Source organism: Brassica oleracea, chromosome C8, assembly GCF_000695525.1.
Source record: "Brassica oleracea var. oleracea cultivar TO1000 chromosome C8, BOL, whole genome shotgun sequence".
Taxonomy (NCBI): Eukaryota; Viridiplantae; Streptophyta; class Magnoliopsida; order Brassicales; family Brassicaceae; genus Brassica; species Brassica oleracea.
The window spans coordinates 3003003-3023750 of NC_027755.1; the positions used below are offsets into that span (position 1 = coordinate 3003003).

Below are 20748 nucleotides of genomic sequence, written 5' to 3' on the forward strand. Positions count from 1 at the left end.
AATACCTCTGCCAAATTTCAGCTCAATCAGAGAAGAGTTTACCGTTGGATTTACCAAACACCCAAGACAGCCTTGCTGAAGAGCTGTGACGACCAGCTTCACTAAAACCCAGACAACAGAAGATCCAACCGTTGAAATCCAAATCCCTTCGGTGAACCTTTAACCCACTGATTGAAGAAGCTTTCCACAAAATATCAGCCCGATCAAGTTCCTTTTGACCCTCCAAATCTGTCTTGACAAACTGAGACGAAAACTGTTTTCTTCTCTCCTTTTCTCTCTTTTCTCTCTTTCTCTCTCAACTCTATTATTGTGAGTCTAGTGACAAAGGGGGAACATTATTATTTCTTAAGTTCACCCCAATTGGTCCTCTCCATCTAGGAGGGACCCAACATCTCCGCACTCAAGAACTCTTACCACGAAGACTACGACAGTCTCCAAACAGAGTTATGTGTTCTTCTCAAACTTAGGGGATGTCCCAGGATCGTTACATGTTTCGGTGACTCTCTTCAACAAAGGTCTCAGCAATCACGGTAACAAAGTCCACAGTCTGCGACTCGAGTACGCTTCCGAAGGTAGTTTAAACGCTTTCATGGACCGTTGCCGGAGCCGTTGATTAAAGATTTCACGCGGATGATCCTCGAAGGTTTGGTCTCGATTCACAACCATGGCTATGTTCACTGCGACATCAAACCAGACAACTTACTCCTGTTCCCTTCTTCGATATCATCGTACGAGCTCAAGATTTCTGATTTTGGCAAAACGTTAGAGGTGGGAGAGGTTCCTAAATTCTGGGAAAGTGAGTTCCCATGTTACTGGAGATGGGAAGGTTTGGTACTGGAGATGTACACCGGCGTGATTCCTTGGGAAGGAGTTAATCTCGATCTTCTAGCGACTCGTCTCCGTCGTGGCAAAGCTCCCGAGATCCCAGAGAGTTTACCTTCCGTTGCAAAGGCTTTCATCGAAACTATTTCTCAAGGAATCCTGAGAAGAGAGGAAGCGCTTATAAATTGCTGTCTCATCCGTTCTTGCCTTGTCCACAAGTTGAAGAAGAAGACAAGTAACTCGTTTCTGTTGAAGTTGTTTTAAGTTGAGAATCAGACGAACAAGTTCCAACAAGAAACCAACGACAGATGCTGTTGCTGTTTCAGACGAGAAGTTAGTTGAGTTTTTTTTCCGACAAGGGCAACACAGCTTAAGAGAACTCTGAACAAATTCTTGAGGTTTAAGACTATGCCAATGAAGAAATTGACTAACTTCAGTTTAGTTTCTCTGTTTAGACTGTTGTTTGTGTTCACTTATCTGATTAGCATGTTGACTGTAGTATCTGTTGATTAACGTTTAGTATGTGTCTCTCTCTGGACTATATATTCCTGATTAGTATGTGTGTTTAGTATCTCTGTTTAGACCGTAGTTTCCATTGATTAACGTTTAGCATCTCTGTTTAGTATATAGCCTGTAGTTTCTATTGATTAAGTTTAGTATCTCTGTTTAGTATGTAGTGTACTAGTGTATGTTCATCAACGCCTACTTTCTTTGTTTAGTATGTATCTCAGGTCTCAATCAGCAATGTTACTACATCCGATATATTTTTAGAAGTAATTTTTCAAATTTTACTTACGTGTAGTCTCTACAAACATTTTCACCAAAAAATGACATGATACACTAACAATTATGACATGACTTATGAACATGAACAATTACACTTAATGTTGATTTATATTTTTGGTAAATTTTTCAGAATACGGTAATTATATTTAGTATTGATTTATATTATTGGTAATTTTTTAAACATATGGTAATAACTCATATATCATCACTAAAGTAATTATATTTAAATAATATAATAATAGAAATATACAATATTTATAAATTTCAAAAACATTATTTAATTATTTTTTTGATTATACAATTTTATTACTAAAAATTTTAAAAGTTCTTCAAAATTTTGTGCAATTTGTTTTAAAAAATAATTTTTAATCTTAATACTATTAGTTCTTTTATATCTACTAATTTTAGAAACACTATTTAGCTTTGCTTTTTGATAATTATACAATTTTTATATCAATTATTCTCTTATTTTCTACAAATCGATTTAATATATTTTAACAAAAAATAGATCAAATATATATAACATTATAATTTTAAATATATACGTATCTATTTTTAACTATAAAATTATAATAAATAGAAAATCTTGTCTTAATTTTTATGTTTAACTAAATCAAAATTTATATTAAAATATTAATAAAAAATAGCAAAATTCAAAATATTAAGAAAAAATGATTTTAAATATAATTAAAATTTAAATTTTTTATTGATGCACATGGTAAAAACACATAGTTATAATTGCTAATAAAATAGTTTTTTTTTCATTCTGAATTGCTCAATATACATAGTTCTCTTCTCTGCAAACTCCATTCTCAATATTTTTTTACAGTGGTTAGCAATCGAAAAACATCTTTTAATTTTGGGAATCCTAATACACTTGAGAAGAAACGGTTTATTAATGCTCATTTGCTTTTCATCTTCAACTATACAAGCAAAAATTGGAACAAACTTTTACAACCTACACCACAGTTCCCTTATGAATCGTGACAAGTGAATCACTTCAGCAGAATCATTGCCTTTTCAGTTTGAACCATTGCATCAGCCTTGATCCCATCCCCATCAAACGTTCAAGTATGCAAAGCTCCTTCACCAGACACCTTATGAATGAAGTAAGCAACTGCAGCAACATGTATGAGCTAATTCATTAGAATATATAACCTTTGTTATAGACATGATAATAATGCTCTATGAATATGTTCCAGCTTTTGCTAACAAAATGTAATTTGCACCAAAAAGATGGATAGAGCTCCCAAAACCTGGAACTGGTCTCTTATTATGTATAACCACAAGATAGGATGCAAACAGAGCCGGTCCTAGAAATCTGTGGGCTACAAGCTAAAAACAATATGTGGTTGGGTTGGTTCGAACTCTTGACCTCACCAAACTTATAAGGGAACACTTACCATGAAGGCTAGAGGAAGCATTCACAAAACTGCGGCCGAATTATTATTTAATATTTGGCGGCTGGAAGCATGTGATTCATCCGCTTCCGTTCAAGGCCGGCTCTGGATGCAAAGGAAATGAAGAAGACACTTCAAAATTTCAGTGGAACACATGAACTGAGACACTAACATTTTCTAAAACCTCATAATGTACATTCCAAGACTCTGTACGAAGAGAGAAACACTAGAATAATGGTGTAGATTCTACACTAGGATATATACTATGTATGTTTAGCCTGTCATTATCATTACACCTCAAAGAGAATATATAGCTACTCGAAAACAAAAGTTTTCGTTATCTTGAAAAGATGTGTGAAGAGACTTACCATTAAGGAAAAACTTTGCAATTGTTGTGTAGCCAACCAATCATAACCGGAATCAAAAGTGATGTGACAAGGATTGTTATGTAGCAACAAAGAGAGACTGCACCAGCAAGAGTATCAGACTATCATGATAATTTGTGAAATGTTACCATTGAGAAAATGTGAAAGCATGGAGCAGGGCAATTAAGTAATAACTAATACAAATACGTATACAGTGGACAGAAAGGTAATATCACATCGTCCATCTTACCGTTTACCTAATTACGTAAAGTTTATGCATGATTTCCTAATTTCCTCCCAATTTATGGGTTATTGAGCTACCCTTCTTATAAAGCACTTACTGTATATATCAAGAGTAGAAGGTTGGAAGATAAATAAATAAGATCTTAACAATTATATTTTTGTGTGTTGATTTAACATCTATATATAATTCTTATAACCTAATTTGTGATATATTTTTAGGATTTACATTGGAGCAATGTTTCTATTTAGTGCATACTGGATATATAGTATGTAAGTAAACATATTTTGTTACTAACATCTATAATTCTTATAACCTTTGTGATATATTTTTAGGATTTACATATTGTTGATTTAACATCTATAATTCGTATAACCTTTGTGATATATTTTTAAGATTTACATTGGAGCAATGTTTCTATTTAGTGCATACTGGATATATAGTATGTAAGTTATTCTTGGGAGAGGTTCACCAGCCAATAGAATTTTATTATTTCAAATCGATATCTTAACAAAATATTTTCAAGTTATATTATGTTTTTAAAATAAAAAAAAAAAAAAAAAAAATAGAAGTTACAGAAAAAAGAATTAAAAAAATATTTTTAACGTCGTCAGCAAAACACTAAACCCTAAATCCTAATCCTTAAACCCTTAGGTAAACCTAAACCCTTGGGTAAACTCTAAACCCTTGGATAAATCATAAACTCTAAATAAAAACACTAAAACCTAAAACTCTAAACCCTAAACCTTTGAGTGTTTTAGCGTTTAGTGATTTTGATTTAGAGTTTAAGATTTATCCTAGAGTTTAAGATTTATTCTAGAGTTTAGGGTTTACCCAAGGGTTTAGGGTTTAGAATTTAGGGTTTAGAGATTAGGATTTAGGGTTTAATGTTTTGCTGACGACGTCAAAAATATTTTTTTTTGTAATTATTACTATTTTTTATTTATTTCTTTTTACCTTTTAATTTTAAAAAGATAATATAATTTGACAATATTTTGTTTCTTTTTTTAAAAGATATCGAATATGAAATAACACAATCTTATTGGTTGGTGAACCTAGAAGTAACCAAAGAATAAGTCTTTTGTTACTAACTGAAACATCAACTCTTATAAAATGGACTTTGATTTATGTAGGTTTCATGAAGCTTACAACTACAAACATTTGATTTCAGAAGATATTTTTGTCTCTTTTATGATAAACAAATCTCCAATTATATAGAATACACTCTTTATAACTGTTGATTTAAAATTTGAACAAAATCTCCAAATACAACTATAATTTTTTTATTAAGTGGATACTGCTGCCTCTTTTAAAACTGCTGATTTAAAATCCATTATTCGATATACCATTTATAGGATTTTCTTTGGAAAATGCATTCATTATTCTCACTGGATAGATACTAAGTAAACACGTTTTCTTACTAATATGAATGTTTAAAATTCGAATAATAATGAATATAATTACAAAATTTGAATTAAGCGCAAATCTCTGCTTCTTTTATGATAACAAATCTCCAAATTTCTCAGCTCTCTCTCTATGACTTTTCTGAATCTGTAGATTCTCCTCACCTTTTCTGTATATTTTGCAGCAATTAGGTCCCATTAATGTTCAGATCTTCGTTTTGCTATTTTTTCTTTTATATTTTTGCAAAATGTGGGATTTTGATTTTCCTTGAAGCTCAAGATTTACTCTGCGTTCCCCTAAACATCAAAATAACTCTCTGTGTGAAGACAAAATCCATATGGATGCCTCTCAGGCTCCTCTTCCACCATTGGCATCTCTCTCCGGTACACTAACCAAACTTTCTGTCTATTTAATGCTTACTTTGGTCTACATTGCTGTTTGAAAATTTGTTTTTTACACGTAGAGCTTGAATCTCGGATGCAAGTATTGCGCGTCTCTGCTCTTGAAGAAAACCAAACCGGTGAAACACTTTCTCAGCGTGCTGAATGGTTTTACCAGAGACGTCCTCTCATTCTCTCACTCTGTGAAGATCTCTACGATAGTTACACAACTCTACTGAACCGTTACAACCACGCCAAACCACAAAACCTCCCTAAACCTGTTTCTCATGACAATGATTCCAACGATGATACTGACACCAGTTCTGAAGTTACGAGCCTCTTATCCTTCCAACAGATGCAAATCACCACTTGTGATAAGCAGAAAATCGAAGATTTAGTCTCGCAGCTCGTGACCGCAAGCACGGAGAAAGATACGGCGCAGGAAGAGTTGCGTCGCGGAGAACAAAAGTTCCGAGAAGCTTCCAAGACGATCGAGCTGTTAAAGAAGCTTGTGACGTTGCTTGACATGGAGAAAGAAGTAGCGGTAGAGCAAACAGCGAATCTTGGATACAAACTCACTTCTCTCTTGGAAGAGAACAGAGACCTCGCCACCGAAGCGCTGTTCATGAAAAAAGAAGCAGTGAGGCTCGCTAGATGCGTGCTTAAGATGAGAGACGATCATTTTCACGAGATGTGTCTTCTACAGAACCAAGTGTACGCGTTGCAGTCTTCATCGAGAGAGTCTGTTTATGAAAACGAAACCTCGCCGAGATGCTTCGGATTGGATAAGAGCAAGAGCAAGAAGAGAAAGATGAGTGAAACAAGAACCGAACCTGGAGAGAAGAAGAGGAAGTCCAAGTGGTTGAAGAGACTTAATCCGTTTATCAAATCCAGCGTCAGCCCATCGCCTGCTTTGCTCCATCGTCCTGCACAATAAATTATTTCACTCTTTACGTTGAATTTTGCATATTTTATTACACTAGTTAGCATGCATTGCAATAATGTTTGTCTGCTTAAGTTCTACTTGCCTTGTTAAACATAGCAGCCTGTTCATGTTTTCTGATCCATAATAAGAAGTAGTGCTGAATAATCTGCTTTGATTCAACTTGTTTGATGTTTACTAATATGAGTTGACTGAAATGGATGCAGTAAATAAACTGAGACTGGCACACAACTCTGATGATTATGATCAAGCTAGTAGTGGTATGAGATTCAACTAATTTATCACGTACACATTGTAGCGATGAGATCTTATTCAGAGGCTACCTTGTTCTGTAATCATCATTATAATGATATATAACATCTTCAACAATCCAGAAAACATATCATTACAGTTAAACATCCCAGCTGCTATGTAGTAACATAAACTGCACAAAGCTTCCTCATTGTGTACGCCTACTTGCTTCAACCTTAATATCTCTAGATTGTTGAAAAGGAAGATTCTATGCACTTCAGCAAACTTTCAGACGCAAAAGCAACGGTGAGATCGAAAGAAGCTTTTTTTTTTTTTAATTCACAGTTTTTATAGCGAGAGAGTAGTCATGTCAATTTGTAACTGCATGCACCCGAGATCCCAATAGAACCAAACCAAAAAAAATATTTGTACGGATAGAATCGGATAACTGATAACTCAGACAAAACAGATCGGGTCACCAATACCTCTAAAAACCCGAATATTCAATATGTGCCCATGTGGGTTCTAACTGGATCCCGGTCATTCAAATCACAAAATTAAACGCCTATCAAAAACCAGTAAATTTTGGTTATATTGGGTTCTAGTAGATTAGATTCGGCTATTTTAGAATCTGAAGTAAGCGAATTGCATCTCAAATCCCAAAAACATCCGAAAATATTAAAATAATAAATATGTGAAAATTTTGAATTTTATCCAAATTATATAAAATCTAAACTTGAAAATTTTAAAGATATTTATAATACAAAAAAATACCTAAAATACTTATTTATTTTTTTGAGTTATTGCCTAAAATACTTCAATATGTAGAATTTTTGAAGTAAATTGGTATTCGGCAGTGCTCGGACAGAACCTGAATCCAAACCAAGAGAAAAATAAGCAATAGATTTTTAGTATAGGACCGGATCCGAACCAAAACCTGTAATTTTGAATCGTTCCGGTTTGAGTTATCGGACCGAATAGAAGGCGTAGGCGGCCAAAACCGGGATTTAGAGGAGGAGGAAGAAGAAGAAGACACCCGATAAGCTTTAGCAGTAGCAGTAGCAGTAGCAGTGATGGTACGAGCTTCATCATCAAAGAAAGGAGGAGACAAAGACGATCCAGAGTCTAAACAGAGAAAGAGGTTAAAATCCCTAGCTCTCGACAACAAACTCCTCTCCGACTCTCCCTCCCGATGCCTCTCCTCTCTCAAACCTTCCAAGCAGGTCCTCAAACACCACGGCTGCGACATCATCCGCAAGTCGCAGCGCAAGAACCGCTTCCTCTTCTCCTTCCCCGGCCTCCTCGCCCCCGTCTCCGGCGCCACCATCGGCGATCTCGATCGTCTCTCCACCAAAAACCCCGTCCTCTACCTCAACTTCCCCCAGGTCAGATCAGATCTTCCCCTAGTTAGCTCAATTTTAGAGGCATTACCACTGATCTTATTGGGGGTGGGTTCTTTTAGGGTCGAATGAAGCTTTTTGGAACGATTCTGTATCCGAAGAACAGATACTTGACTCTTCAATTCTCTAGAGGTGGCAAAAACGTCTTGTGCGATGACTACTTTGATAACATGGTCTCTCTCTTACCCTTCACTGTCCTCTCTCTCAATGTATATCTTTGAGTCTTGAGCATTTGGTTTAATATGTACACAGATTGTCTTCTCCGAGTCATGGTGGATTGGGACTAAAGAGGAGAACCCTGAAGAATCCCGTCTTGATTTCCCTAAAGAACTGTCTCCTCAGGTCCAGTTGCATTTCAGCTAATTTGGATTTTCTCAGGTCTGGTTTGCCTTAAGAGAACTCTTTGGTTTCAGGCGGAGCAGACTGAGTTTGATTTCCTAGGTGGTGCAGCAGCAGCAGCTTCTGCAGCTTCGGTTAAGACTACGGTTGCGACTCCTGAAACTGGTAGCCAACCAACTGAGAGAGAGACAGACTCACCTGAAGTTGAAATGGATGAGATTTTGTCTGATGATGGAGAGTTTATGGACGATAAGATTCAAGTGACTCCAGTTCAAGTAACTCCTGTTCGACAGTCTCAGAGAAATTCTGGGAAAAAGTTCAAGTAATCATCCTTTCTACTTCAAGCAAACACTCTTTCTAGCTTAGTGATGCCGATATATGTGCAGTGGACTTTGATGAGTTATTAGATTTAGTCTGGGGAATCACTCTCTATCTACGATGCCTGCCTAGTTTTATGTGTTATCGTTAATACATTTGCATCTATGAGACTTCTGAGTTTCACTCTACTTGGTTTCGTTGATTCTATCATTTGTTGTTTATATATCTGAGTACATGTGTGACTTCTGTGTTTCGTTCTCCTTTATAAGATCTTTAGTTGTCGTCTATGAGCTGTCCAATAAGTAGTATCAGGTTTAACAGCCTTTTTTTTAAAAAACAATTTCCACAGCTTTGCAGAAACTTCTCCAGAAAACTCCTCAGGTGAAAGTGAAGACAATACATCTGATGAAGAAGATGAGAAGCCTGTGTTGGAAACTGATTCTTCTGTTCGTGAGGAACCTCAAGCTGATATCACCACTGCATCAACAGGCAAGTTACCTACCGAACTTCCGGCTAAAAAGGAAAAATCAAACAGCAAAGACGGCAAGCTTGTTCAAGGTACGGTAGCCATCCTATTCAAGAAAGCAGAGCAGAAAACAGTTGGAACTTCAAAGGCCAAATCATCCTCAAAGGCTGCCCAGAAGAAATAGAGGTCTGTTGTTTCGTTTTGCTGTGAGAATGAACAGCTTTCTAGCCCTGTTAGTTATGTTCTGTAAGAGAAATTGCTACAAGACTGATAATTATGTTTCAGAATTCAGAAATAACAGGAATGTGATAATGGATTTCATCAAGCTTATTAGTAGTATACAAGACTGATAATTATGTCTCAGAAATAACAGGAATGTGATAATGGATTTCATCAAGCTTATTAGTAGTATGTGTTCGCCAAGTTATGTATAAAAGCATGTTTGTTCAATTTGATACAAGAGTGTCTCATCTATCTATACGATTTACCAAGGCAGATCCATCTCATTGAGCTTTAAAAAAAAACTAAGAGGATCCTTGCAGAAACTTGTCGACTCTGTGATTAGTTTCAGACGAGAGAAACTTCATGCAAATAGGAGGTTCAACTCCAGCTATAGCGAGCACAGAGCTTGGCAAAGTCCAGATTCCATCTCCACATATCAAACCAGAAGCCACTGCTGTTGCAAAAGCTTCAGCCCTTGGAGCATCTAGTCTCTCCCAGACAAACAAAACCAAACTCCCCACGCACATGTCGATCGCAAAGTAAGGCCCTAAGAAAAACGGTATAGCCATCGCCATGGGAAGAGGTACAAACCTTCCCCATCTGTTCCCAAGACCATCTTTCACTACGTTTATCAGTATGGCAAAACCGAAAAACGCGTAGCACAGCACAAGACAGTCTCTTGGCAGAGAAGAAACACCTTCAACACCAAGTTTCGCCATGCTTCTGTACACAGTAGCAAAGGGTGCAGGGTACTTGCTGTTTGGGAGGCCGAGATCATCAAATGCCTTGTAGAAAAGCCAGAACACACAGGGAGAAACCAGACACCCCATTGCTGTTCCAATCACTTGGCTTACAAACATGGCCCTTGGAGATGACAATGTTAGGTAACCTGTCTTGAAATCTTGTGTCAGGTCTGAAGCTGTGGAAACTATGTTCATCATGACTCCACAAGCCGCTAAGCCCGCAAGAACACCCCCATGGTCCGAACCAGCCCATGCTCCGATTGTGAATATGGCGAGTTTCCCATAGGTTGATGCTAGTGACCAGTCAGTGAGCCCAGCTCCATAAGCATTGCAGAAAGCTAAGACTGGGGCAAAAACATAGATGACCAGAATGTAGTACCATCTCAGCTGATCGAACATTTGAGGTAGTATAGCTATAGATACTGCAGCTATAAGCACATATCCTCCACCAGCAAACCATGAAGGGATCTGATCTTTAAGGAAGAATCTTGTTCTACGTTGGTCATCATAAGATATCTTTGGTGTCAATGGAGAAGCAGGGGGCTCTTCTTCGCGTGAAAGAGAGTTTCTCCAACTAGCTTCACCTCGGATCTGCTTGAATAGTCCTGAAAGGGTTCGGCTGAACACCTTGCAAAAGTTGTATACACCATCTCCTAGGATCATTGCAACAGCAATGAACACCTGAAGAGGAGAAAGAAACAATAGTAGTTACAGCAAAAGCTGTGAATAAAAAAGTGAGTGATGGGAGGCTTTTTAACCTTGTAAGCTTGAAGACCGCTCATGCTGCTAGAGTCAACATCAGAAGGGAACCAATCTCCCTTTCTAGTTTCAATGAGAGGCCACATCAGCCCCCAAGAGAGAATCCCACCCAAAAGGAGAGATATGTTGATTATGTATGGGCATATCATACCAACACCTACATATGTTGCTGAAAAATCAAAGTAGAACCTGTTCGAGATAATAAAACCAGCTTATGAGACAACAAACCAGTTCATGAGACAAAGACAACGAAAATGCTTACTTGTATTGGTATGCTCTGAGTCCAAAGGTAGGGAAACTGTGAAACCCACAGTTTTCTCCTGCAGTAAAGAACCATTGGAAGAAACCCCAAAGGAAGCTCAAGGAGAAGAACTTCCCCAACACTCTCACTTGTTCCCTGATTACACAGAGCCACAAGTCAATAAGCAGATAACTCAAAAAAAAAAAAAAAAACTAGTAAGCAAGATGTAAGTCTCATACTTGGCCAGCTTTGCTCCTTGAGGAGTGTGAAAGCTGTTGATAAGATGAGCAGTTGCAGTGCCACTTGGGTATGTTAGTTTGAAGTCTATTATCATTATCTACAAAAAAACATTGCAACTGTGTAAGATTCCACCAGCTGCTTTAATGTCTCTCTTTGGTTAAGAGAAACCAAACCTTTCGAAGAGGGACAACAGAGAAGAGGCCAAGAAAGCTGACAACAAAGAGAAAAGCTATGATCCAACCCAAAGAAGGGTCCTTAACGCCACGAGCAGCATCTCCTGAATGGTTAGCTATTCGTTCACTCATTGCAAATAGGTAAGTCCCAAACCCACCTGTTGCAATTAAATTTAATTAACAAAGCATACATAAAGGGCAGGTGAGTTGTGTGATTAAGACCTCAAAGATTTTTGTCTATTTATGAAAAAAAAAAAAAGAAGTCGGAAATCAAGAAACGAAAACAAATCTTGATTCAAAAGTTTTGAGATTCTTTGTTTGTATTACCGCTAAAGGCAATGCCTGAGGAAGCAACAACACAAGTCTGAATAACTGTGTTCTCTTGTCTCGTAAAGGGTTGTTTCAAAAGACCAGATTTATGAAGCATCTTGGTCCATGTCTTGACGAAGAAGAATCCCAAAAGACCAGCAGAGACGTTAAGAGAAGGGATGATTCCTGTTGTGAGGTTGAGCTTCATCACAATGAAGCTGAACAAAATGCTTAAAGCAAAGCTAACCACAAAAGCTCTTATAGTTAGCTGCTTCTTCCAAGAAGGAACCTCTCTGCTCTCAAATATTCCCTCCACAGATTCTTCTTCTTTCTCTTCTTCTTCTTCTTCATCTTCTTCTCTTTGGTATTGTCTAGCATTCTTGTTCCTCTCTGTTTCAGGACTAAACCGAGTTTCTTGCAACTCATGTTCCTCAATCACACGATCTCTGTCAGGAGTTAAATCTCCTTTTCTCATGGTTTTGTCTTAATCTCTCTCTGTGTTCTTTAGATCTGCGAGATGAGAGAGATGGTGTGTACAAGAAGAAGTAATATTGTAATAAAGACGAGAAAAGATTTTTCAGCCTAGTAGTCAACTAAAACAAAAGGACTTTGTCTCGTCTCTCTCATCAGATTAGTTTAACTACTTTTCTACTTGAGGCTCTTGTTGTCTACAGTCTGTAAATAGTCTTTTGTTGGTGACTCATCATTTCTTAGTAATTTGGTTGTCCATTGCAATAGACTAAACTACTAATTAGGATAAAGAAAATTAATAAAATTGGTGTTTCTTGCAGGTTTAGGGAAGATCAACAGGTCCGTTTAATGACTTAATAATGTTTTATAAATTAGAAATTATCATTGACTAATTTTTGTTTGAGATCATGTTTAGTTCTGTGCATGCCACTAAGTGAAACCCAAAAGTCTATTTCCTTATCAAACACACAAAATTGTACCATTTATTCAACAACATTAATTAAGTAAAAAAGGATCATTAATATAAATTGATTATTTTGGTATATACTCTCTCTATTTCATTATAGTTTCATTATAGTTTTATAAGTGTCATTTTAGGTTTCGGCACACGGATAAAGAAACAATTAATTTTATTTCCTATAAAAAACACTATTACATATACACCTAACCATATTTCAACCAATAGAAAAATAAAGTTTACATAAAATTAATAAATTTTGCATTGAAAATCGAAAACGACACTTATTTTGTAACGAAAAAAATTCTCTAAAACGACACTTAATATGAAACGGAGGAAGTACTAATTTGTACTTATAAAGATGTTCTTTCAATACTATTTCAAAATTGATTCCCTTCTATCACAGTCAACAATAAAAGTAGGAAATAATTAATCTTCATTTTCTTTTAATTAGTCTTCATATATATGGTACAAGAAAAAAAAAGAGAGGCTACTCGATCAATCATTGATACAACAAATAATGTTTTATTATGTGTTAATTATGATAAATCATCTATGTGTATATAGCTTTAATTAAACACAAGCAGGTCTTACTTTGCAAATCTCAACATTGAAGCCTGAATCCATTAGAAGCAGAAGCCAAGCTCGTTGCTGTTCTGATAACCTATCTTTCTCTGACTTTACTTCCACAAGCTTAGCTTCACCTTCATAACCATTCTCCTTGAACCGCCACAGAAGCAGATCAGGCATTCCACTGCACCAGCTCCTATAGTCTTGAGCTAGATACCGGCAAAGCGATGCTACACACTTGCCTCCAACACAAGCCACTGCTGCTCTCAGTTCCTCCAACGAAAACCGCTCCCACACCACTCCTCTGCACGCTGTTCCACGGTGTGTTTCATATGATATGATAAGTATCTCTTCAGCCATTCCGTTTGCAACTTTCTCTAGCTGTGACTCGATTGTTTCCTTCCTGGTTAGATAGAAGGATTCAGTATCTAAGTCCAATGGAGCAGTCTACACAAAAAGAACAAAGATGAGAGACATTCGATTTGTTGTATGAATGGGACAACAATTAGTGAGCTTCATTAACCTGGAACCGGGTTTGGAAAACACCAGGGACGTCAGAGAACAGAATGTCCCACATGAGAAGACCAAAAATGGTTAACCAGATGCTACTCTCTGTATGCATCCCCTGCCATCCTCCTCCTCCGTTGTAATACTGCAATGCGAGCTGCTCAACTCCACACTGCTCTCCGTCTTCTCCATAAAACCTGTTCTTCATGCCAACTTCACAGTTCAATGACCTCCCTTGAATGGTGACCTCAGGGATCTTGTTGTCGATGAGATTTGGAAAGGTGGGAGTTTTCCAGCGCCTTGGAGGTTTTGCTAGACGAAGAACACGTCGTTGCAAAGCTATTCTTGAACCAGCACGCACCCAAGGATCCAGTAGTCCTTGTTCTGCTACTGAAAGACTCTCGTTTGGTCGTCCCATGTGCTCTAAATCTGTTGATAACCTGACTGTCCAGTATCCTCTTCTCCCGTCACAGTTGAAGCAACTGAGCAGACGTCTCAGTAGATAAACTGCTTGGTTATATCTGAAACCAGAGACAAGAGTGTCAACAGAATCATCTGAACAAGTTAACAAAAGAGGAGATGGTTTGTTTTCAACATGCCTCTTTTGGTTCTCAAGAAAGGAAACTCCTAAGAGAACCATCTTTGAGTAAACCCATGGAGCTGTAAAGCAATTAAATAGCGCAGATTCTGAAGAAGAGGAACTAGATATGCGGGTCTCAGCAATCATGATGCATTTCAACACCGTCCCAGAATCCTCACTGTCAAGAGACTCATCCATCAACTGAGCCACTTCAATGGCCTGTAATTGAAGCTTTGAGATACTGTATAGACAAACATGTCCCTTTTTTGTTTTGCAATATAGAGAAGTAAAACACCTCTTCATATGCTAAAAGCTTAGCCCGGTCTGAAAATATTTGGTCCGAGTCAATGCACTTGTAGGTTGGGTATTTGATAATACCAAGATCTAGCAGAACAAAAGAGGATAGATCTTGCTCTCCGTTGAGAAAGAAAAGCCTCTGCAACATTAAAACCAAATTGATTTCTTCTCATCTTTAAACAAAGTAGGATAGTTTCTGCAAGTAGAAGGAAGTTACCTCAACACGCCATATGAGAGATTCTGCTGTGCTGGATATCTTAGCACACAGTCCTGTTCTTTCTAGAATCATTGTTCCTATATCCATCCTATAAGTTAACCAAAACAACTCAACCTCAAAGACAAAAAGAAAGATGGTTTTAATAACTTAATTACATAGAAAAACAGACTTAACCTTGTTCTATCATTGTAATAAGAACAAAGTGAATCTATAAGGTCTCTCTTTCTTGAGCCACGGCTGAACACCTGGATCACAATAAGAGAACCAAAACCTTTTAAATCTAATACTTCAAATTAACAGAGCAAACATCTTTAAAGAAAGTTTGGTCCAACCTTGTTTACAGATAAGATATCACGAAGTTCAGTGACGTTAAGCAACTCTGTGATCTCCTTCATCTTTTGGTAACTTAGATCGTTTGCGTCTTCCACTGAACTCATGAATCCACTAACTGGACAACATATAGATATTAGCTTCTTTTAACATGCTCAGAATATATCAGAAACTAGACGAAGTTATTGTGTGTGTGTGTGTGTGTGAAGGTGTTTCAGCGTATAATTAGTTACCTGTTAGATCCTTCAGAGCTTGAAGAGAATCAGATACCTCAGGGTATGAAATATTTGAGAGCCTGAACCAAGGTCCTGAACAAACAAGTATCCAAACAATTTAAAAAGGTATCATAAGAACTGTAACTTAAATGACTCAAGCAAGAGTCCCTGGAACAAGTACAGTTTCAAAGAAAATGACTCAAGCAAGAGTCCCTGGAACAAGTACAGTTTCAAAGAAAATGACTCAAGCAAGAGTCCCTGGAACAAGTACAGTTTCAAAGAAAATGACTCAAGCAAGAGTCCCTGGAACAAGTACAGTTTCAAAGAAAAGTATCTTCAGAAAGAAAACAATAGTCATGATCTCCAGAAGTGCAACTACATTCGGTCAAGAAAATATTAGCAAAGAAGGTAAGTTTCAATTAACCCAAACACTACAACTGAGACAACAATCCACATAACATTCTACAAAAGTTTAACACTATTCTAATCTACTCCATAAATAATCACAGAATGTTTATTCGAAAAGGTAGATAACTAAGTGTTAGAAACTATTAAACGCATCAAAACAGGAAAGAAAGGAACACCAAACTCATTGAGGTTACTTCAATGCAGTTTGTCTAGTAGCAATACCATTTACAACGTATAGAGAGCAGACAAACAAGAATAGGGGGGGGGGGGGGGGGTGCAAAAAAGGAAATTTAACAGAGTAGATTACCTTTTCGTGTGTAAAGACGGATGAAAAGTCTCTGGCTATCCTCTGAAAGAGATGGGAAGGATTCTGTAAACCAGAATGAGAAACAAGTTACAAGAAAAGTTAGCCAAAACGACAAAAAGTATGAGATATCAGAGGTGAATGAATACCCAAGAATGTCTTTTCATCGGCTGTGAATAGGTGAGAGCAGCTTCTGAGAACCTCTTGTACTAATACATTGAAGTTCAACTGGTATCTCGTCGTCTTAGGCGGAAACTGCATCTGATGCTCAACAACCTGAAGAACTTTCTCCCACAGAAGCTTAAAATCTCCACCAGCAGATTCACTTTCTTTCCAACCATCAGATGTCATCTTGTGACAAACAACTTTAACTGGAACAGCTTCGGAAGAATTCTTCGGAACACAAGTTATTGTTCCCTGCAAAAAAAAAAAAGTAGATATACATCTTAACATTTAACCTTACATCAGAGAAAGCACAACAAGAAGTCACTAACCTCAAACTTAAGACCATATTGGTCAATCAGTGGGGACAAGCACTGGGAAACATCTTTGGGTAGATACCCAAGCATCTCAGACAACCCAGAGTCAGAAGAAAGTACCTAGTATGAAAGCAAAAGAATCCAATGCTTAAGCAATAAATAAAGAGAGACCAGAACACACACAAGAAAGACAAAAAGGGTTAAACCTTTATAGCGTTGGGATCCTTGATGTTCTCAGGGTGTCTCAAAAGACAGATCTTTGCCCCAACTTCTAAATCCTGAATATCACTGAACTTCCTACCAACTATAAAAGTCTGAATAGCTTCGTCACCATTGGCTTCGTCTAAAGCCACAGTTTTCGAAATCTCCTCACTACTTGAGTCATCATCAAATTCGAGTATTGATTGCTGCTGCTGCTGCTGCTTCTGGGGATGGATGAAAGGACTATCTTCAGATTGTTTGGACCCTGACCACTGAAGAAGAGTGGTCTGAGTCAATCTCCGCTTCTTCTTGTTCTTCCTTGATAGACACAAATCATCTGTGGAAAATTGATTTTAGAATCGGTAAGTAACGAAACAGAACCTTTCTTAGTTAATTACTCACCAGAGTTGCCGGGAGAAGTCGGAGTCTCCGGAGAACGGATATTGTCTCTGATTGGAGAGATGAGATTGCCAGAGTCGTTGACATCGAGATTCAACGAGTTCTAAAAGAGGAAGTTTCAGAACAAAGGGGTTAACTTTTGTTTTTGTTTATGGGAATTAAAAAAATTCAGGGAGAAAATGGATACCGGAGTAGGAGTTGAAAGGAGATTGTGGCGACTGGGGAGAGATCGGCGGCGTTTTCCGATCAACCGAAGCAGGCTTTCTCGTCCGGTGAGCATTTCCCGCCGTAGGTACACCGACGCGGGAAATCTTTTAGATTTGCGTTACAGTTAACCTTTTCTCGGCCTGTCCTTTCGTTTCGACATTTTAAATGTTCTCTGTCGGAGCGTGCAAAAAAAAAAAAAAAAAAAAAAAAAAAAGAAAGTATTGTCGGAGAAGTTTTTGGTTCGGTCAAAGGTTTTCGACCTTTTTTTTGGGTTGAAAAACAAGAAAATATCTCACACTTAGTTTTCTGTTCTGTTTGGCATGTTCGGTTCGGTCTAGAACCCGATGCCCAGCCCCAAATTTATGTATGTGTTGCCACTTATGATGATTACCTCTGTTTCATGTGTATATTATTGTAGTCCAAAACCAGCCACTTAAAATGTTTTTTTTTTTTTTTTTTTTTTATCAACAAAGGACACTCTTCATAAAGGGAAACTTCAACATTTCAATGGATTGTCTACATTCTCTGTTCCGCAGAAACAAAAGGAAATGAAAAATACAGAGGGTTAAAACTGAAGACCATGTTCACGAGCTGCAGCAGCCAGAGCTTCAATGCGACCATGGTAAGGGTAACCACCACGGTCAAATGCCACCTTTGTGATCCCTTTCTCCAAGCATGATTTCGCTATCACTTCCCCTACTTTCTTCGCCACCTCCTACACGAATCAACAAAACGTACTAAATGATTCATCTCTCTTTATCAACTTGATTCATCTGGTATAAAGAAGAACTTACAATGGTTGGTCCAGAGGTGTAATCGAACTCCTCAGAGATAGGTTTCTGCTTGGTGGAAGCTGAAGCTAAGGTGTGCATCTTGGTATCGTCAATCACTTGCACATAAAGATGCTTGTTTGAGCGAAATACGCACAGCCTTGGCCTCTCCGTTGTACCGTTAACCTATTAAGACAAAAGAATCAAACTCAATAGCATTTGAAATTCCAAGTAAAATCTTGACAAGAATAAATCAAAGTTCCTACTCATAAATAATTTGCTATAACTGGTTACAGATTCATCACGGTAGCAACATTATCCATATTCTTCAATTCAATTCCTAAAAAAAAGCATCCAACTTTATCGCAATTCTAACAAAACTTGTCCAAGTAACCACTTTCTTGAGGAGATGATAGAGCTATTTGTGAAGAATTGAAGGAAGTGAAGTACCTTCTTACGGATGCGAGAATGGCGGGCGATTCTGTCTTCGCTGCTGGTTTTGGTTTTGGCTTCAACCACCATGGACCCAGACTTAAGCAGCGACGGCGGCGACCATGGTTTCAGAAAAACGGCACGGTGTTGCAGTCCGCTTCCCAGGAACGCATTTCGGTTAGTTAAGAGGCTCACCGAACCACACCCACTCACGCTCGCCATTTTCTCTTTGCGCTCTCTCCTTCTGTAAGAAAATCCTTATCCACTTTTCTTGCTGCTGCGTTTATATTTGCTTCATTTCTACTTAGAACCTCAAGTTCTTCACAATTTCAATTTCTCCCCCATTATTTGTTAAATTTGAGTTGTTGTCCACAGATTATAACTCTTTCTTTTTGTGGGCATATATTTCCATCGGCCCAAATGGGCTTACAAAAAGTAGAAACCTAATCATTAGATATTTCACTCTTTTTCTTTCTTTTCTCACTGTTAACACGAGGTAGCTGTGGTTGGGATTTGGGTGGTGATCGATTAGCCTCAACAGCAAACTTCAGACTCTTCTTTGCTGAGCTTACGGATTCAGAGGAGTCTCCCAAGTCTCCTACTTTTCCTTTCAACTTCAATTCTCCTGAAGATTTTTTCTGGAGGGACAATCTAAAAGGACGTTCCCTAACATGATCTGGGGAAAAGTTGGTCTGTTTAGCCAGTTGACACTGCTCCAGCAATGTTTTGGGAGGGTCTTCAGCTGCTGTCTCTCCCTTCGAGCTAGATGAAGGCCGAGCAGGTTGTTTATCACTAGGGCCTTTAGATGCTCTCTCTCCCTTAGAGCTATGGGATGTAGGTACATGCTTTCTCTCTGCCCTCCTAGCTTCTTCGCGATGTTTGCTTGCTGCGAAAGAATCATCGTACCTTCTCTTGTTGTATGCTTCTTTGCTAGGTGGTAATATATCCCTGTCTCGAGGAGCCTGTCGATTGTTCTCACGGTGGTCATCTCTAGGAGCATACCGGGATGTATATATGTATGTATATATATCTCTTCTGTTGTTTGTGTCTTGTAATCTAAAGCAGGTATTCGTTCTCAAACTGGTACCTAAAATTCCAAAAGTACGTAGATGGATTTGACCTTTTAAGTGGCCATGTTACGTTGCAGAAGTGAGGCCAGCTCTGATCAGATATGTTTGAACATGTTAGGGATGTTAATGAGGGTGATGGAGAAGACAAGGCACGTTATAGGAATCATGTTGTCCCACTTTCACTTTAAAGCAATCACATCATATCATTCATCACATTACCGCACATTGCACCTTATACGGCTGTACTTTTAGTTTTAAGGCCTGACATTTAGTTTTTGTTCTTTTTTTTTTAATTTCTTATAATAACCACTCATCTTATTTGAAGATCATTGATATATTGTTTGTAATTTTTTTAGTCACATGTTCTACTATTTTTGGGGGTAAGAACTGCTGTTATGGCTGTCAAAGTAACCAAACATGTAAATGGGATTGTACCGAACCAGAACAATATGTTTAAATTGGTTAACTTTCTTTTAAACTGAATTAACCAGGCAAGGAAACTAACCCAAAAGAAAACCGAAACTTCATGGCAATCAATGAGCCAAGACTAGTGTCCGATGGACCATTGGATAATAGTGGATAACATTGTCCCCCATGAGACTAGAGATCCGTTACTGAGATAATGTAAAGTTCTATCAGCTACATTTTTTTACGAAATACATTATTATTCAACGGTTATATTTATTTCTTATCATAACCAGTACTGGTTATAATCTCAAGTTCTTAACATATTAGATTAATCTAATGGTTCAATAAAATTAGGCCTGCAAGTTTGGTTTCTTCAGTTAGTTTGGATCGGTTAGTTTGGAATTCGGCTAGTTCGGGTCGGTCAAAATCTCACTGAAGTGAATCAAAATAAAATTCGGTTGGGTTCGGTTTTCGGTTAGTACGATTTCAAAAAAAATACCGAAGTTTTTGGTTTTGTGGTTAGTTCAGTTAAATTTTCGGTGTAAATCGAATAAAATTAAAAAAAAAAATCGGTTAATTTCGGTTCAAATTTTGATTAGTTTGGTTAGTTCGGTTGAGAATTTTGGTTAAAATTGATACTGACT

General features: G+C 37.6%; 6 protein-coding genes and 1 long non-coding RNA gene across 9 annotated transcripts in view; 4 read left to right on the forward strand and 3 right to left on the reverse strand.

Annotated features, from left to right (window-relative positions):
* The window catches only part of LOC106308466 (serine/threonine-protein kinase SBK1-like), a 4747-nt gene extending 3661 nt beyond the window's left edge, over positions 1-1086 (forward strand). Inside the window, 3 exon segments of the mRNA XM_013745629.1 lie at positions 384-528; positions 530-593; positions 596-1086. Coding sequence (XP_013601083.1) covers positions 384-528; positions 530-593; positions 596-1086 — 700 coding nt within the window.
* Positions 1087-5302: 4216 nt separating this feature from the next.
* LOC106312067 (kinase-interacting family protein) lies at positions 5303-6430 on the forward strand. Its single transcript, XM_013749444.1, has 2 exons — positions 5303-5401; positions 5482-6430. The coding sequence occupies exons 1-2, from the start codon at positions 5356-5358 to the stop codon at positions 6333-6335; spliced, it is 900 nt and encodes a 299-aa protein (XP_013604898.1). The 5' UTR covers positions 5303-5355; the 3' UTR covers positions 6336-6430.
* A 1150-nt stretch (positions 6431-7580) lies between these two features.
* Positions 7581-9425, forward strand: LOC106312066 (DNA-binding protein RHL1). Its single transcript, XM_013749443.1, has 5 exons — positions 7581-7957; positions 8035-8145; positions 8225-8314; positions 8386-8633; positions 8979-9425. Exons 1-5 carry the CDS (start codon positions 7646-7648, stop codon positions 9277-9279), a joined length of 1062 nt encoding a protein of 353 aa, XP_013604897.1. The 5' UTR covers positions 7581-7645; the 3' UTR covers positions 9280-9425.
* Positions 9426-9473: 48 nt separating this feature from the next.
* Positions 9474-12257, reverse strand: LOC106312065 (probable metal-nicotianamine transporter YSL8). Of its 2 annotated transcripts, XM_013749441.1 has the most exons (6): positions 11801-12257; positions 11474-11631; positions 11300-11397; positions 11082-11216; positions 10819-11008; positions 9474-10741 (listed from the first exon to the last, which is right to left on the reverse strand). In XM_013749441.1, the coding sequence occupies exons 1-6, from the start codon at positions 12255-12257 to the stop codon at positions 9620-9622; spliced, it is 2160 nt and encodes a 719-aa protein (XP_013604895.1). In that variant the 3' UTR covers positions 9474-9619. The 2 variants fall into 2 exon arrangements, with proteins under 2 accessions (XP_013604895.1, XP_013604896.1); XM_013749442.1 differs by lacking the exons at positions 11300-11397; positions 11474-11631; positions 11801-12257 and having other exon boundaries at positions 10819-11030; positions 11082-11144.
* Positions 12258-13153: 896 nt separating this feature from the next.
* Positions 13154-17605, reverse strand: LOC106308266 (fanconi-associated nuclease 1 homolog). Of its 2 annotated transcripts, none has more exons than XM_013745414.1 (14): positions 17405-17605; positions 17221-17320; positions 16824-17155; positions 16633-16737; positions 16288-16555; positions 16142-16204; positions 15445-15519; positions 15214-15329; positions 15056-15126; positions 14882-14969; positions 14663-14803; positions 14387-14586; positions 13804-14308; positions 13154-13727 (listed from the first exon to the last, which is right to left on the reverse strand). In XM_013745414.1, exons 1-14 carry the CDS (start codon positions 17495-17497, stop codon positions 13284-13286), a joined length of 2601 nt encoding a protein of 866 aa, XP_013600868.1. In that variant the 5' UTR covers positions 17498-17605; the 3' UTR covers positions 13154-13283. The 2 variants fall into 2 exon arrangements, with proteins under 2 accessions (XP_013600868.1, XP_013600869.1); XM_013745415.1 differs by having other exon boundaries at positions 13443-13683.
* Positions 17606-17902: 297 nt separating this feature from the next.
* On the reverse strand, positions 17903-18904 carry LOC106307354 (50S ribosomal protein L18, chloroplastic). The gene is made up of 3 exons (XM_013744288.1): positions 18645-18904; positions 18219-18380; positions 17903-18139 (listed from the first exon to the last, which is right to left on the reverse strand). Exons 1-3 carry the CDS (start codon positions 18846-18848, stop codon positions 17990-17992), a joined length of 516 nt encoding a protein of 171 aa, XP_013599742.1. The 5' UTR covers positions 18849-18904; the 3' UTR covers positions 17903-17989.
* A 342-nt stretch (positions 18905-19246) lies between these two features.
* Positions 19247-20133, forward strand: LOC106307356. The gene is made up of 3 exons (XR_001263328.1): positions 19247-19464; positions 19561-19691; positions 19774-20133. It is a non-coding gene; the product is annotated as an uncharacterized LOC106307356 (long non-coding RNA).
* Positions 20134-20748: the final 615 nt, after the last annotated feature.

What these genes read in the sequence shown, in the direction of transcription:
- LOC106312067 (XM_013749444.1), top strand. Translation starts at nt 5,356, where the DNA reads ATGGATGCCTCTCAGGCTCCTCTTCCACCATTGGCATCTCTCTCCG. An exon ending in ACCATTGGCATCTCTCTCCG is followed by an intron (nt 5,402 to 5,481) that starts GTACACTAACCA and finishes TTTTACACGTAG; the next exon opens with AGCTTGAATCTCGGATGCAA.
- LOC106312066 (XM_013749443.1), top strand. Translation starts at nt 7,646, where the DNA reads ATGGTACGAGCTTCATCATCAAAGAAAGGAGGAGACAAAGACGATCCA. An exon ending in CTAAAGAACTGTCTCCTCAG is followed by an intron (nt 8,315 to 8,385) that starts GTCCAGTTGCAT and finishes CTTTGGTTTCAG; the next exon opens with GCGGAGCAGACTGAGTTTGA. An exon ending in AATTCTGGGAAAAAGTTCAA is followed by an intron (nt 8,634 to 8,978) that starts GTAATCATCCTT and finishes CAATTTCCACAG; the next exon opens with CTTTGCAGAAACTTCTCCAG.
- LOC106312065 (XM_013749441.1), bottom strand. Translation starts at nt 12,257, where the DNA reads ATGAGAAAAGGAGATTTAACTCCTGACAGAGATCGTGTGATTGAGGAA. An exon ending in CTCAGAGCATACCAATACAA is followed by an intron (nt 11,009 to 11,081) that starts GTAAGCATTTTC and finishes TATCTCGAACAG; the next exon opens with GTTCTACTTTGATTTTTCAG. An exon ending in GCGGTCTTCAAGCTTACAAG is followed by an intron (nt 10,742 to 10,818) that starts GTTAAAAAGCCT and finishes TCTCCTCTTCAG; the next exon opens with GTGTTCATTGCTGTTGCAAT.
- LOC106308266 (XM_013745414.1), bottom strand. Translation starts at nt 17,497, where the DNA reads ATGCTCACCGGACGAGAAAGCCTGCTTCGGTTGATCGGAAAACGCCGC. An exon ending in CTCTCATATGGCGTGTTGAG is followed by an intron (nt 14,804 to 14,881) that starts GTAACTTCCTTC and finishes TTAATGTTGCAG; the next exon opens with AGGCTTTTCTTTCTCAACGG. An exon ending in AGCTTTTAGCATATGAAGAG is followed by an intron (nt 14,587 to 14,662) that starts GTGTTTTACTTC and finishes CTTCAATTACAG; the next exon opens with GCCATTGAAGTGGCTCAGTT.
- LOC106307354 (XM_013744288.1), bottom strand. Translation starts at nt 18,848, where the DNA reads ATGGCGAGCGTGAGTGGGTGTGGTTCGGTGAGCCTCTTAACTAACCGA. An exon ending in ATTCTCGCATCCGTAAGAAG is followed by an intron (nt 18,381 to 18,644) that starts GTACTTCACTTC and finishes TTGTCTTAATAG; the next exon opens with GTTAACGGTACAACGGAGAG. An exon ending in ACACCTCTGGACCAACCATT is followed by an intron (nt 18,140 to 18,218) that starts GTAAGTTCTTCT and finishes TGATTCGTGTAG; the next exon opens with GAGGTGGCGAAGAAAGTAGG.